Source organism: Mauremys reevesii, linkage group 7, assembly GCF_016161935.1.
Source record: "Mauremys reevesii isolate NIE-2019 linkage group 7, ASM1616193v1, whole genome shotgun sequence".
Taxonomy (NCBI): domain Eukaryota; kingdom Metazoa; phylum Chordata; order Testudines; family Geoemydidae; genus Mauremys; species Mauremys reevesii.
Window position 1 is genome coordinate 17,572,967 of NC_052629.1, and position 16,057 is coordinate 17,589,023.

Consider the following 16,057-nt stretch of genomic DNA (forward strand, 5'->3'; position numbering starts at 1 on the left):
AAAGATAATTAGGAATAATTTAAGAACACCTTACTAGATTCCCCCAAACCTACAGTTCCAAAACTGAGGAAGAAGGCTGTGTGGATTTTTTTAAAAACAGCCTAGTTTAGAAGGGAAGTAAAGGTAAACATATAAAACAACAGAATAAAGGGGAATTTGATTGTAATTAATATAAATCAGATGGTAGGAATTGTAGAAAATTGATAAGGGAAGCAAAGGGACACAAGGCAAAATCTATGGACAGCAGACTTAAGGACAAAAAAGGAGGTTTTTTAAATACATTAGAAACAAAAAGAATGCTGACAATGATATTGGTCCATTACTAGATGGAAATGGTAGAATTATTAATAATAATGCAGAAAAGACGAATGTGTTAAATAAATTTTTATTCTGTATTTGGGGAAAAAACAGATGATATACCCATATGATATCACATGGGGATAACACTCTTTTCATTCTACTAGCATCTTTGAAGGATGTTAAACAGAAGCTACAAAAGGTAGACATTTCTAAATCAGCAGGTCCAGATGAGGGTTTAGAGAAGAGCCATGAGAATGATTAAGAGATTACAAAATATGCCTTACAGTGATATACTCAAAGAGCTGAATGTATGTAATTTAAGAAAGAGAAGGGGTGACTTGATTACAATCTACAAGTATCTACAGGGGGAACAAATATTTAATAATGGGCTCTTCAATCTAGCAGTGAAAGTATAACAACACCCAATGGCTGGAAGCTGAAGCTAAACAAATTCAGATTTGAAATAAGGCGTACATTTTTAACAGTGAAACTAAATAACCATTGGAACAATTTACCAAGGGTTGTGGTGGATTCTCCATCCACTGACAATTTTTAAATCAAGAATGGATGTTTTTCTACAAGGTATGCTCTGGAAATTATTTTGGGGAAATTTTATGGCCTGTGTTATGCAGGAGACCAGACTAGTTGATCACAATGATCCCTTCTGGCCTTGGCATCTAGAATCTACAAACAGCTCGGGTGAGGTCCTCATCCTCACTCTGGCCTCTTTATGCTAGGTAGAAGGATGGGTGTGTTATAAAAGGACCAGTTTCAAACTAGGAGTTGATCTCTCTGCTGCAGGCTCTGGGAAAGACCGATGTCAGGCTGCCTTCCAAGAACCCATCACAAGCCCTGTCATAGAGAGGAGGGCTGCGGGGAGGGAGGGGATGGGGTGCAAAATGGGTTGTTTAGGGCTGGGAGCCACTATTCAGCATGAGTAAGGATTGCAGAATTTGACCTAAAGGGATTGAGTAACTTGCCCAGTCACACAGGAAATTTGTAGTAGAAGTAATAATTGAACCCAATTCTCCAGAATCCCAGTCCCATAACTGTATCCACAAGACCCCCCTTCATCTCATTTGTGACTTTGTCTGCCACAGTATTTGAGTGTTTAACAGACTAATATATCCTATTTAGTATCTACAGGGTAGATGCAGCAGTAATTTACCTCTGCAAATATATCTATATTACTGTTAATTATTTCATCATAGTATTAGCTGAAAGAGACTACGTTGCCTGGGAAAGAAGATTATTCTCTTTTCAAAAGCTTTTAATCTTTTTTATGGTTAGTTTTATCCCTCATCCACAAGATTAAACTGACCCATTATTGCAGTCTGTCCAACATCATTATAGTGTATGACTCCAAATCCTCAGTAGTTGTTGACTTTTCCTCCACAGAAGTCTGTCCAAGCCAGACAGAACAGAAAAGGGCACAATGCAATAGTTCATAATTGCAAACCTCCAGTTATTATAGACAGCACAGGTCACACACAGCCAAGAGCAATAAAGCAGGAGGAAACTCATTCTCTGCTCTGTCATACCAAGCTGCTCTCATATTGACCAGAGCCCAGCCTTGTTCCAGTTTTCTTCAGACACACATTACTCTGATGTCTCTGCCCAGTGGAATAATTAAGCACATGTACAGTGAGGAACTGTAAGATTACAGTTTTCCTCTGAGCATTCTCTTACAAGATAACAAGCCTTGTGGAAAGGAGGAAAGCGGTAGATGTGGTATATCTTGACTTTATAAGGCTTTTGACACTATCTTGCATGACCTTCTCTTAAACAAACTTAGGAAATATAGTCTGGATGGAGCTACTAGTAGGTGGGTGCATAACTGGTTGGAAAAATGTTTCCAGCAAGTAATTATCAGTGGTTCACAATCAAGCTGGAAGGGCATAGTGAGTGGGATCCTGCAGAGATCGGTCCTGAGCCTCGTTTGGTTCAATACCTTCATAAATGATTTAGATAATGGCATAGAGAGTACACTCTTATAGTTTGTGGATGATACCAAGCTGAGGGGAGAGCGGTTTGCAAGTGCTTTGGAGGATAAGATTATAATTTAAAATGATCTGGAGAAACTGCAAAGTACACCACTTAGGAAGGAACTACTACTGCACACATACAAAATAGACTGCCTAAGGAGGAGTACTGCGGAAAGGGATATGGGAGTTATTGTGTATCACAAGCTAAATATGAGTCAACAGTGTAATAGGGTATCAGCAGGAGTGTTGTAAACAAAACACAAGAACCACAAGTTCCTCTGTAGTTAGCAGGATTTGAACCTACAGAGAGACCCCAATGGATTTTTAGTCTATCACTTTAACCACTCAGCCACAACTACATGACTTAAGATGTCATTCTTCCAGTCTACTCCAGGCAGATAAGGCCTCATCTGGCATATTGTGTCCAGTTCTGGATGCTACATTTCAGGAATGATGTGGATAAATTGGAGAAAGTCCTGAAGAGAGCAACAAAATGATTAAAGGTCTAAAAAAATGAGGAAAGATTGGAAAAATTAGGTTTGATTACTCTGGACAAGAGAAGACTAAGAGAAAACATGATAATAATTTTCAGATACATGAAAGGTCGATACAAGGAGGAAGGTGAAAATTTGTTCTTTTTAATCTCTGAGGATAGGACAAGAAGCAAGAGGCTTAAATTGCAGCAAGGGAGGTTTAGGTTGGACATTAGAAAAACTTCCTAGCTGTCAGGGTAGTCAAGCACTGCAAACTGCAGAATCTCTGTCACTGGAGGTTTTTAAGATAGGATAGACAAACACCTGTCAGAAATGGTCTAGCTATTACTTATGAGTGCAGGGGACTGGATTAAATGACCTATTGAGTTCTCTTCCAGTCCAACACGTCTATGATTCTATGATACTCTTCTGTGGAAAAAAAGCTGCCTGAAGGCTTAGGGTAAGCAGAAAACTCTGTAACCGTGAGGGTATGCACTTTCAACCAAAGGTTACTTTTAGGAAGTACAAGTGGCTTTTCCTCCTTGCTTACTTGACAGGATGCATGACCTCTCCATTCCTGCAGCTATTCCAAGGTCAATGGGGAAATCCCATGGAAATTGGGCTATCTGGGGAAAGCTAGGACATTTGTACTGAGGCTCATTGTTTCTGTTACTATTCATGGCAGAGATGGGACTGGGCCAATCTCCAGTATTGTGTAGGCTGAATGGCAAGCAACACCATATCACAGTGCCCTGAAGTCAATGGAATTTAAGCACATTTTAGGACATAGGGCTGGATGGGACTGATAAGGTCATTGAGTGCAATCTTCTTCTATCACAGGCAACCTTATCATGTACTACTGTTCACAAATGTATCAAGCTCCATCTTAAAACTAGTTAGGCTGTTTAGCCCCCACTGTTCCTATTGGAAGGCTGTTCCAGAACATCACTCCTCTGATGGTTAGAAACCTAATTCTCATTTCTAGCCTAAATGTATTCATGGCCAATGGAAACCCTTTTTTTGGGTCAATATTGCCCTTTACTTTAAATAGCTCTTCTACCTCCCTGGTGTTTGCTGCCCTGTGTATTTATTGAGAGCAGTCATCTCTTCTCTGCACATGTTCCAGTATGTATTCATCTTTCTTGAATATGGGTGACCAAAACTGTACACAGTATTCCAGAGGCAGATTTACAGTGAAACACAGGGTGCCCTGGCACGGGCCCCTCCAACAACAGGGGACCCCAGGGCCAGGCAGCTGTGGGGCAGAAGCTTGGTCCTGCCAGCTCCTGGGGCTCCTGCTGCAGGCTCTGCAACCACCGGCAGCCAAGCTCCCCCCTCCTCCACCTCTTCCCCCAAGCGGGCCACGTTCCCGCCCCTCCCTCTCCCTCTCCCTCTCCCTCCCACTCCCAGTGCTGCCCCCGCCGCTGAACAGCTGTTTGCCAGCGCTCAGGTTGCTCGGGGCGGGGGAGGGACAGGGCCACAGCGTGCTTGGGGTAGGAGGCAAGGGCAGGGTCTTGGGGAAGGGGGTGGAATTGGGGCAGTGCGGAACAAAGGCGCAGCCTCTGTACTCCCCTACACATCAGCCTCCTGCCATGAGCCGCTCAGGGCAAGGGGCTGGGGTGGGGCATGGGGCTGAGAGCACCCCCATGACCTCAGCCCACGCCCCCAGCCCTGACTCCTGCACCCCCAACAAACCCCCAGCCCCCTGACTCCTGGACCCCCACACTCCCTGCCCTGACTCCTGCACCCTCTCAAACCCCCAGCCTCCTGCCCACCCTGACTCTTGCACCACCACCCTCACACATCCCCACCTGCACCCCTCGCACCAAACAGTAGGCTCCAAGTGCAGGATACCTGCTTTTATGCTCCTTGTGAGGAGAGATGTATGGCGATCTGGATTATTGTAGTGTAATTGGAACAGCTTCCATGTAGCTGGTAAGATTTCGAGGATAAGGTTTACCCCCTCCCCCCAGTGGTTGGATTTAGCTGCTGGATAACTATTTTTTACAGTGCTGCTGTACCAGTTTGCAACACAGGCTGGCTGTTTGGGTGTAGGCGGTGCTGAAACAATAGAGCTGGGGTATTGGGGCTAAAAATTGTCAAGATCCAAATGACAGATAAGTCTTTTTCAAGGATGGCTCAAGATCCAGATAGTCCCACTGACATAGGAGTGGCCACACTTGTTTCCAATTTAGCTTGCACACTCTGAGGTTTGGGGCCCCCAATTTGTTACTCATCGGACGGCTCCCTGGCGCTGGATCCGCGTTTTTTGGTGCTGTCCAGCCAGGGGAACGGGTTCATTGGGTGGAACCTGGGTGACTGATTGCTGCCAAAATGCGGCTGGATGCGGCTGCTGGGCAGCGCTGCACGGGGAGGGGAGGTTGGGTTTCTGGGGCGGCACAATGGGCTCCCCGGTGCGGTGCTCCATTGAGGAGCTGAGCAGAGGGGGGGGGCTGGCCCCGGGGTAGCGCGGCAGGTGGGTTGGGGAGGCGGAAGCTGTTGTTTAATCTGACGGCACGAAAGGGGGCGCTGCTCGGGCTCCGCAACGGGCTGGAGCCGCCGCGTTCGGCCGCTCGGCGACTCCCTGCCGCGGCGGAACCAAAGCGCCTCGGGCGCTGGGGCAGCCCGGACGGCTGGGGAAGGGGATCGGCAGCGCACTCCTCCGCGGCGCTTCCTGCTCCGGCGCCGGGCTGAGGCTTCCCGGCTGCTGCGGAGAACCCGGCCACCCCCCGCAGAGCCAGGGGCCGCCGCCCGGGGTCCAGCGCGCCGCTGCCGGGCTCCCCCTGCGCAGTATGTTGCCCTACACGGTGAACATCAGGCTGTCGGCCCGGACCCTCACCGGAGCCCTGAGCGCGCAGAACAAGGGGGCGGTGGACTGGTGAGTGCGGGGCCGGGCAGGGCCGGGGGGCGTGAAGGGCCCTGGCTCGGGGGAGGGGTGTGAGAGAGAGAGTGGAGGCCCCGGGTGGGGATAGAGGGCGGGGGGCCCTGGCGGACCTGGTGGGTGGGTGGCGGCTTATGGGTTAGAGTTGGTTGATGAATCAATAGGAAGGGAGGCCTTGGAGCCCCAGAGGAGGAAGGGAGGGTGGTGGGGGAGCGAGGCTCTCCTGCCCCTGCGTGGAGGAGGAAGCCCTGCCCAGGTGGTGCCGGGGGAGAGGCCTTTCAGGGAGAGGCTGGGCACTAGAGAGTTAGAAGACCAAAGTCTTTGGAGTGGGGAGTGAACTATGCCCTCCCTCCTCCTTCAGCCTCTCAGAGACCGCTGTCAACGAGGGACTGCGCCTAACCCACTTTTTCGGTGACTGGGAAGGATGTTACTCACTTTTCTAAAAGTACAGCAAAGGCAGCCTCAAACACTGAAGACATGAGTTTTAAACATGTTTTAAAAAATCAGGTGTTCTTTTATTTGCCTTCTGGTTTATGTTTAGGTTTCTGAGACTTTGCTTGGTATAGAGAACACCAAAATCATGTTTTCAGTTTCTTTTCACAACTGGAAGGTCTAGGAAAAAATAAAGTTGAGATTCCCACATAATCACTTGTCTGCAGAAGCTGAAACATTAAATCAGACACCAAATATTTTGGGGTTTGCTATATAATTGTGAAAATTGTCAGCACTGAGTGTAGAGGATCTGATCAGTTTAACTTCCTCAAATGAAAACGTGCTCTTGACAAACTCAGTTACGTTAAATTTCTGTGCATCGATGACCATTTCTGTTTTTGTCTGTTAAATATTTATATTGGTGTAGGATCAAAAGCAGTGGTTCTCAAGCTTTTTTGGCCCAGGACCCATTTGTAAATGTTTATGATCTGTTGTGACCCAGCAAATAGTCTAGGGGTGGAGGTTCTGGGGTAGTTTTGGTCGGGTCCTACCCGACACTCATTCAGCAGAGGCAGCTCCTGTGCTGTGGGACTGGCTGGGCTTGGCTCTCTGCAGCCTCCTTTATTGATGTGACAAGCCACATACGGTACAAACATAAATGGTAGAAACCTTCTGCTATCTGTTGTAGATATGATACATCTATCTACCTATGATATGGCAGATAAAAAACAATATTTATATATATATATGTATGTGTGTATGTGTATATATATATGTATATGTATAAAAGTGTGTGTGTATGTTTATGTTCTATGCCCTCCAACTAATCCAAACAACTGCTCTGTTAGGGAGGCTAAAATTATACCTATTTTGCAGCTGGTAAAGCTGAACAGACTGCCTGATTTTCAGTCCCATGCTTAAATAACTGAACCAACCCTCTGTCTGAGGACTTGTCTTGACTTGACAGATCTGTCAAGTCAAGACAACACCTTCCCCTCCATTGATTCTCTTGATATTTTCTCAGAGCAGTAGACGTTATCTGGGGTTCTGTGCTTGGATTCCTTGCTTCAACCCCTTGACTCCAGTCCTATTCTTGTTTGTCCCCAACCATTTAACTGAACCCCATATTTTTGTGGTTCTCCTCTGTGGCAATGTCAACCTCTTCTCTAAGGTCAAATAGACCTTTTGACTACTACTAAACTCACCCTCCTTCAGTTCTCCCCTTCCCTGCAAAAGCCAACCAACCCATCTCCCAACCATGTGAATCTTCTCGTATCTTATAAAGCAACATGCCATTTACTGATGCAGGTGGTTTAAACTATGTAAGGTTTTAGCCTGCTCTTTTAGCATTTAAATAGCCTCTGACATAAATTAGCCTTGCATTGAAAAATTGCTCCCTGTAGAGTGCTGGAACTGAGTTTTGTATGTTTTCAGGTTTTATTTTGTTGGGTAGATACGCCTCTACCTCAATATAACACTGTCCTTGGAATCCAAAAAATCTTATCGCATTATATCGAACTTGCTTTGATTCACCGGAGAGCGTAGCCTCACACCCCCCCCCCCCCCCCCCGAGCACTGCTTTACCGCATTGTATCCAAATTCGTATTATATCGGGTCGTGTTATATTGGAGTAGAGGTGTATTTCTATTTTTATTTGTTTCCAGTAGCATGCACACAACATGCTTGATGTACAAACAAGTGGCACACTTCTTTCCCCCAAATGATTTTAATTTTAAAAATGATCAAACAGAGAGACAGAGTGTAGGGGAGAGGGAGATGACAAACAGTTAACATTGGCCCTCTCTTCATAATAAACACAATGTTTTAATGATATGATATAGAAGCATTCACAAATAAATTAACCATGCTGCTGTAGTTGCAGTTCAGCTTTATTTTATTACTTATTATGCACAATATCAGTTTTGTTGATAATCCAGCTACAGAAACTCTAATGAAGTACAGATCATTGCTACTCTAGTTTGACTTTATAGCTAAAAAAATCTCATGAAATCCAAGCACACCTATTGATGGTCTGGACATTTGTTCCTTTCCTTGTTTGATAGTAACATTGCTATTTTTCCAGGGGCTGGCAAGGTTTGATTGCATATGGGTGTCAGTCCCTGGTGCTAGTTATTGATTCCAACACTGCCCAGACTGTACAAGTTTTGGAAAGACACAAAACTACTGTTGTCAAGGTGAGTGTATCTGTTTCAGGTTGTTTCGTGTGATTCTTTTGTGTGTGTTGTTTTTTCTAAATTTCAGTGTAAATAACTACCATTTTATCTAATTTGACTTTTACATCAAATCTGGTATATGACATTAATCTTTAAGGAATAAAATGACCTCTTTGATGGCTAAGATCCAATCATTTGTTGAAATTGAACAGGCATCTATGGTACCATTATATTTTCAGATGTATGGGGAAACATCTGTTTGTGTGTTAATGATATAGATATGGTCAAAACAGAAACGCTCCTTAAAAAAACAATTATTATACACCTAATAAACACTGAAGTTCTGCTGCAGTTCTACTAACTTTACAATCCATAAAAATATTTTTGCTGTTTTCCTATTATTTTTGAATCGTAGAAATATTTTTATGGCTTAATGTAATAGCAGTAATGACTCACTGGGAAGGCTTTTCCTGATAGTTAGTTAGCTGAGTTCATCATCATGGCACATGCCAAAGAGAGACAGCCTCCTTGCAGATCAAGCACTACCCGATTGTTTTTGAGCTAAGTCTGGCTCAGTGTTCAGTCTGCATCTGTCATTGGTGTTCTTATAGTGCTACTTTTGGCAACCATGTGATAGCTGGTTGTGCAGCATCATTCCTTAGTTAACACCTAACTAGCTGAGTTAAGTGCCCTCAATTTCATTTTGCAACATTTATCTCCTAGGAAATACTGCTTGTGCGTATTTGTGTGTGTTTAATTCCTTAGTATTTTCTTGTTGGATTCCTATTTTTCTGAGAAAACGAGACTGTGCTGACATTCTTAAGTCATCAGTTCATCATGATTATCAATAATTACAACAACTGTAAAAAGATGAAAAATTCTGAGCTCTTTTTAGTGATAATCTGCCTATCTGTGGATTCTCTAGTCTTGGGCAAGGGGTAAAGAATGTTTTCTGTGGAGATTCCTCAGCTCAGAACTCTATCAAATAGTTTGTTAGGGCTTGACCGTGCCAACCTTCAGAGCATGGTACGAGCTATTCAGATTTGTATCTAAATCAGGACAAGAATCCCTCTAGTCACATTTTAATGATTGAATTTAGTCTCCAGATTTGGAGCAATAACATGCCAGAGAGCAACTGAATTTTCTACATAATTTTAGATCTATCATTTTTCTGACACTGCTAGTCTGTCTCTCTGACTTGCCTATTGATTAATATATAGAGAGATTTTTGTTTTATTGATAAGAGTATTTTTAAAATGTAAACATCTGGAACAGCTATATAAGTTGTATGCCATGTCGGATCTCCATATACGACAACACATTTTGATTAAAACCTTTCTGTTTTATTACATGTGTGGAGATTGTCAAAGTAATATGTGCCAAAATTTGAACAATAAATTATATTATCCTAGATAGTGGATGGAGCAATAAGTGATATGGACACATGCAAGAGGTTGGCAAATAACCATACAAATAGTTAATCAGCATCATAATTGTTCTAAATTGAACATAATATTTAGGTATTACTTCTGTTGGTTAGACGTGGTCCTGTAGTTGGTCACAAAATGAAAATGGAGACTGAAGAGAAAGGAAACAAAAATATACCTATTGGCCAATCCACATGGATATTTTGGATATATTATCAAGTATATTCAAACACTTTTTAATGCCTTTGCTCTCTTAAGGCAAGATACTGTAAAAGAAAATATATCAAATCATTCTTTACAACATATTTGAAAATTATATACTCTGTCATTACAATGAATGATACCCACTCTGTATGAGCAGGTTGTCGTCTTAGCCTCCTCCACCCCTGACGTGCCGGGCTGTCCTCAGAACTGGTCGTGAGATATAGGTAAATACCAATACCTAAAATAGTGTCCAAACAGCAAATTAATCACACAATGGAACAGGACAGCAGCAATATTAATAGCTTAGTTTAAAAGTTGCACATAGGTTAGTTAATAAATTATAACCTTCAGTTCTGCTGCCTTATAATGATAGCATTGTAACTGCATCAGGATAGCTATATTTTCCAGCTAATTTTGTGACGCTATCCTATTTCAACAGTAAGCTAAATGTTAAGGTCCCTACAGTCTTTATATAATTTATTAGATTATTTTTCAAAACCACCGTCTCATTTATTAACTGGAGCAGACCCAGGAAAATGACTAATTTATGAGGAAAAAGAGAGGAGTGGAATTCTTTTCTTTTCTGCTCTAAAGGTCAGTGGACATCATATTAGAAATTATTATACTGGCCAAGATCTTTCCACACTCCTCTAGATGTAATCATAAATAATTTTCTTCAGTTCCTGAGCTTAATATTTAAGAAGTCTGCTTACCACATTCCTTTTTAAAAGAACTATTACAGTTGCAAGTGACATAAGAAACATATTCTGAGTCCATTATTACAAAGAAAATAACATGGACTGGTTCCATTTACAAGGAATTTTCACCTAAAAATCTTGTTTACATTATGTTACTGGACTGCATACCTCAGCAGTTAACGCTGTTAAAAGCCAAGAAATAAGCAATTAAGTATTTCAACACACTGTCTGCAATCTATTAAACATATCCTCTTTTTAACCTTAAAAACCTTCTACCTTCACGTTGAACTATTAATGGTTATCCTTAAAGTCCAGCCATGTTTACTTTATATATTTACTCCCTTTGTCCTAATGAGTAATATAGATTTTGTGTGGCTTTAATAATATCTATATTATATCTATATTTAGGGTTTTTTTTATTGGTGTGTAATGTCATATTGCAAATAATGATTACCAGATGTTTGTCTGTAATGTTTAAACAGTTGTGCATGGGTGATCAATGTAGCTAGTGACAGTTCTGAAGTTCATGTGGCTTTTTTATATAGTAATTACAGGTTTGAAATCTACATTTGTGTATGCATTCACATATTATATTATTGGTCATACTCAAGCTTGCCCTTTAGTTGTTAAGGTGGGGGTGATATGTGTGGGCTGTGGATGGTGGAAAGAAGTAACTGATGTTGCAAAGATTTCACCCCCCTTTCCCAGTTCAGCTCAATTTTCTGGGAGAACTGGGAAAAGGGGAACAGGGATGTAGTGGCAGAGTTACAGGGAATGATTGAGGAAGTGGTAAGAGGGTTTTGGTTTGAGGGACACAGGGATGTGGCTGTGAACTTGCGGTGGTGGAGCCTAAGGTCTGCTGCACCCCAGGAGTTGAAGCCAGAATGCCAAAGAGCCCTTGATGTGCTAGTGCCTTTGTGCAAAGCACTGGACTCGCTCACACATACACTTCCTTCTTGGCCATCCAGACACCTCATGACTCTGCTTAAACCAGGCTAGGAGAGCAGTTTGTGTGTATAGCGTGGTGGTTCTTTGGATGGAAAGAGAGGTTCTAGATGACTGTAGCATAATTGAAGAAGCAGCACCTGATATATTTCTTTGAATAAAGTATATGTAAGAACTGAAGAGAAACAGTCAGACAAACAAACAGTCATGTTCAGTTACATCACATGAAGGCAGACAACTAAATACTGACAAATTTTAAAAGTGCTTGTATACAAATGCAAGAAGTCTAAATACAAACATGGGTATACTTGAGTTCCTGGTATTAAATGAGAATATTGATATAATGGGCATCCCAGAAACTTGCTGGAATGATGGTAATCAATGGGACATGGTAATACCAGGGTACAAAATATATAGGAATGATAGAATAGGTCACACTGGTAGAGAAGTGGAACTATATGTAAAAGCAAACATAATCCCATATAGTAAAAATTTTAAGTGAATCAAACAGTACCATAAAATCTCGATGGATAGAAATTCCATTCTTGAATGATAAGAGCATAGCAGTAGTAATATACCATCAACCACCTGACCAGGGTGGTGACAGTGATTGTGAAATGTTCAGGGATATTAGAGAGGCTACATAAACAGAAAATACAATAATAAGGGGGGATTATGACTGTCCCCATACTGACTGGGTACATGTCACCTCAGGACAGGATGCAGAGAGAAAATTTCTAGACATCATTAATGACTGTTTCTTGGAGCAGCTAGTCCTGGAACCCACAAGGGGAGAGGCAATTCTTGATTTTATCCTAAGTGGGGCACAGGATCTGGTTCAGAAATTAAATATAGCTGAACTACTTGGTAATAGTGACCACAGTGTAATTAAATTTAACATCCTTGTAATGGGAAAATACTAAAGAAACCCACCACAGTAGCATTTACTTCAGAAAGGGGAACTACAGAAAAATGAGGAAGCTAGTTATGCAGAAATTAAAAGGATCAGTCATGAGAGTGAAATGCCTGCAAGCTGCTTGAAAACTTTAAAAAAAATCACCATAGTAGAGGCTCAAATTAAGGGCAGGTCTACACTACGGATCTAAGTTGACCTAAGTTACGCAGCTCCAGCTACATACCTTAGGTCGACTTATTACAGTGTCTACACTGCACTGGGTCAACGTGAGAAACACTTCTGTTGAATTTACCTTATGCTTTTCATTCTGGTGGAGTACCAGAGCCAATGGGAGAGCGATCGGTGGTTGATTTAGTGGGTCTTCACTAGATCTGTTAAATCAGTCCCTGGTGGATCGATCGCCACATGTTGATCCCCCGGTAAGAGGAGACAAGCTCTAAATGTAAACCCTCAAATAAAAAACAAACAAACAGTAAGAAGACCAAAAGAAAATGCCACCATGAAGCTAAACAACAGAGTAAAATAAATGATTAGATTGAAAAAGACATTTTTTCAAAATTGGAAGTCAAATCCTAGGGAGGAAAATAGAAAGCAGCATAAAGTCTGGCAAGTCAAATATAAAAGTATAATTGGGCAGGCCAAAAAAATAAAATAAATAAAAATAAAATTGAAGAGCAACTAGCAAAAGAAACACAAACTAACAGCATTTTTTTTTAAGTACATGAGAAGCAGGAAGCCTGCCAGTCACAGGGCCGCTGAACAAACGAGGTGCTAAAGGAGCACTCAAGGAAGACAAGACTGTTGTGGAGAAGCTGAACAAATTCTTTGCTTTGGTCTTCACTGCAAAGGATGTGAGGGAGATTCTTAAACCCGAGCCATTCTTTTTAGGTGACAAATCTGAGGAACTGTCCTAGATGGAGGTGTCACTAGAGGAGGTTTTGGAACAAATTGATAAACCGTAATAACTCACCAGGGCCAGCTGCTATGCACCCAAGTGTTCTGAAATATAAAATTGCACAGCTACTAACTGTGCTATGTAATCTATCACTTAAATCAGCCTCTGTACTAGATGACTGGAGGATAGTTAATGCAGTGCCAATTTTTATTAAAAAGGCTCCTGAGGCTAGCCTGGCAATTACAGGCTGGTAATATATATAGGATAAACTTAAACTGGCAACTGCTGTGCAAGTTTATGTCTCTATTTATTAAACTGTAGTCATTTCACATGCATGTCACTAACTATTGCATAATCTTCTGGTGCTGTGTTTCATATAGTTTGTATCCCATTTAGTGGTGTCACACTAAAAAGTATTAAATACTTGTCTTGATTATACATAACTCTATTTTAACTGGTTTCATTCATACCTTCAGGTTAAATGGGCTAAAGAAAACTACCATCACAATATTGGTTCTCCATATTCTTTGCGCTTAGCTTCTGCTGATGCTACTGGAAAGATAATTGTTTGGGATGTGGCAACGGGAACGGTTCGCTGTGAAATACAGGAGCATACAAAACCAATCCAAGGTAAGGAAGGTGTATGCTATTTGTATAAATAAGTTGTATTGTAAGAGGCAGTATTATCTACTAGTTATAGTGGTGATTGGAGGCCAGGACTCATAAATTCTATTCACAGGCCTGCCATTGACTTATTCTGACTTTGAGTACATCACTCTGTGCGCCCGTTTACCCACCTTTAACATAGGTATAATGCTGATCTCCCAGCAGGGCTGCTATGGGGTTTGTTTAATGCCTATAAAATGTTCTGAGATCTTCTGATTAAAAATGCTATAAGTTAAGAAGTATTTTATTATTGATAAATGTTCACACAAAACACTAAATAAACCTCCTTGGTTTTGAGTTGGGGATTTAATGCAGCTTGCAGTCTACATTGTAATAATACTTGTACAGAATTACAGAGCTGTTAATCATGGATTTGACTGTGTTCTTATTTACAGTGCATTTTATATAGCCACTACAGTGCAAGCATACTAATATGACAAGTTAAAATTGGATTGTGTATTCCTAAGGAATAAAGGTTTCTTTGTTGTTTTAAACCATTATGCCCCAGATTCCTTTGAATATCTATATCCGTCTTCCTTGGCACACAGGAACAGGAAGGCTATTTCATGCATAGGAGCTGGTATAGAAAAAGCAATAAAATGGATTGGAAAAGGAAACAAAGGGAGCATTAAGGAGCAGGCAAATGGCAGCAAATGAGTGGGCTGTAAGATGAAACTAAAGCTGATATGTGCTTGGGTTTAACTAGGTAGAGTCTTGAAGTCGAGACTGCAGTATTTGAATTTAATGTAGAAGGAGTCAGTGGAGAGACTGATGGGAGAGGGCTTGACATAGAACTTGCAGGAGAGGAAGGAATTTTTGGATGATTGTTGATTTTTGGTTACAGTTGACGAGATACATCGGGGAGGCATTTGCTTTTTATTGTCATATCTGTATACATCTGCATGTTGCAACACTTCAACAGGAAGCTATAGAAAATACTCACAAAGCCATACATAAATAATCCTTCTTGCTTGGAATGTTCTTTGTTGTGCTCCTATTAAAAAAATTAAAAAGGAGCATAGATTAATACAGTGGTTCTCAATCTTTTTCCACCCACAACCTAGAAACCCTCCAATTTCTTAATGCAAAGTACCTACATTTCACAGGCCTTTCTGGCCACAAAAATTTGTGGGCTATAATGAGTACAAAACTGTAGGTGTGTTTGGTTTGCTTGATTGTGCTGGATAGCAGGCTCCTGATGCTAGTCGGGCCTGGTGTAGTGGCAATTACTGGTGATGTCTTCCCTCAGCAAACTACTTAGCTCTGGAGGTTGTGGAAGCCAGCCTGATAGTCTGTGGAAGTGCTGCTTGCCCCAGAGCTCATTTTCATACTAGTAGATCTGGTGGATAGGTAGGATGACTGAAGAGCTGCTCTAGGACTTAGTGGTGGAGTGGAACAAAGAGCAGCAGGAGAGAGGGCACGGTGAGCAACCTTCCTTTTACCTGGCTTCTGTTTATTTTGTTGTCGGTCAGCAGGTTACCATCCAGCAAATGCCTCCAGTGAAGAAGTCTTAGTCTGATGGTTAGAACAGGGGCTTAAACATTAAACTGTTCTGCTTCCACCACAGATTCGCTGAATGAGCTTAGACACATGTCACTTAATCTCTCTCTCTCTCTGCATATTTCCCCAGCTGTAAAATGGGAATAATACTAACTTCCCATGGTTGAGGATCTTGGATAAAAACTACTTTATAATTATTGGTAGTAGGGACGTACAAGATCTCCTCTTGTGTGTGAGATTCTTGTTGCTAAAAGAAACGTGCAGTTTTATTTTCTTGGGAATTTTTCAGTAAACAAGTATCAGTGCAAACACTTTTTGGCATCTTTTAAATCAAACCAAATCCTGAGTAAATATCTTTCTTTTATAGCTACCCACATCCTTATTAGCATCACTTTATAGGTTGTTTTATTTCTGAAGTAAAACTCAGAAATGACGTTTTGTTGTGCAATGAAATTTTCATGGTACATTTCTGAGAATAGTTAATAGTTCCAGCTCTCTCCCCCTCCCTCCCCTCTTCCAAACTCTCTCTCTGACACCAGCCTGACTCCTGTTTTTATCTTT

General features: G+C 41.6%; 1 protein-coding gene and 1 non-coding gene across 5 annotated transcripts in view; one reads left to right on the top strand and one right to left on the bottom strand.

Annotated features, from left to right (window-relative positions):
• Positions 1 to 2,564: 2,564 nt before the first annotated feature.
• TRNAF-AAA lies at positions 2,565 to 2,644 on the bottom strand. Its single transcript has one exon. It is a non-coding gene; the product is annotated as a tRNA-Phe (tRNA).
• A 2,746-nt stretch (positions 2,645 to 5,390) lies between these two features.
• The window catches only part of WDR11 (WD repeat domain 11), a 75,598-nt gene continuing 64,931 nt past the window's right edge, over positions 5,391 to 16,057 (top strand). For 2 of the 4 annotated variants that reach the window (XM_039481323.1, XM_039481325.1), the window contains exons 1-3: positions 5,391 to 5,636; positions 8,155 to 8,266; positions 13,807 to 13,960. In XM_039481323.1, coding sequence (XP_039337257.1) covers positions 5,551 to 5,636; positions 8,155 to 8,266; positions 13,807 to 13,960 — 352 coding nt within the window. In that variant the 5' untranslated portion in view covers positions 5,391 to 5,550. The remainder of the gene's footprint in view (positions 5,637 to 8,154; positions 8,267 to 13,806; positions 13,961 to 16,057) is intronic. The other 2 variants (XM_039481326.1, XM_039481327.1) reach the window with 1 other exon arrangement.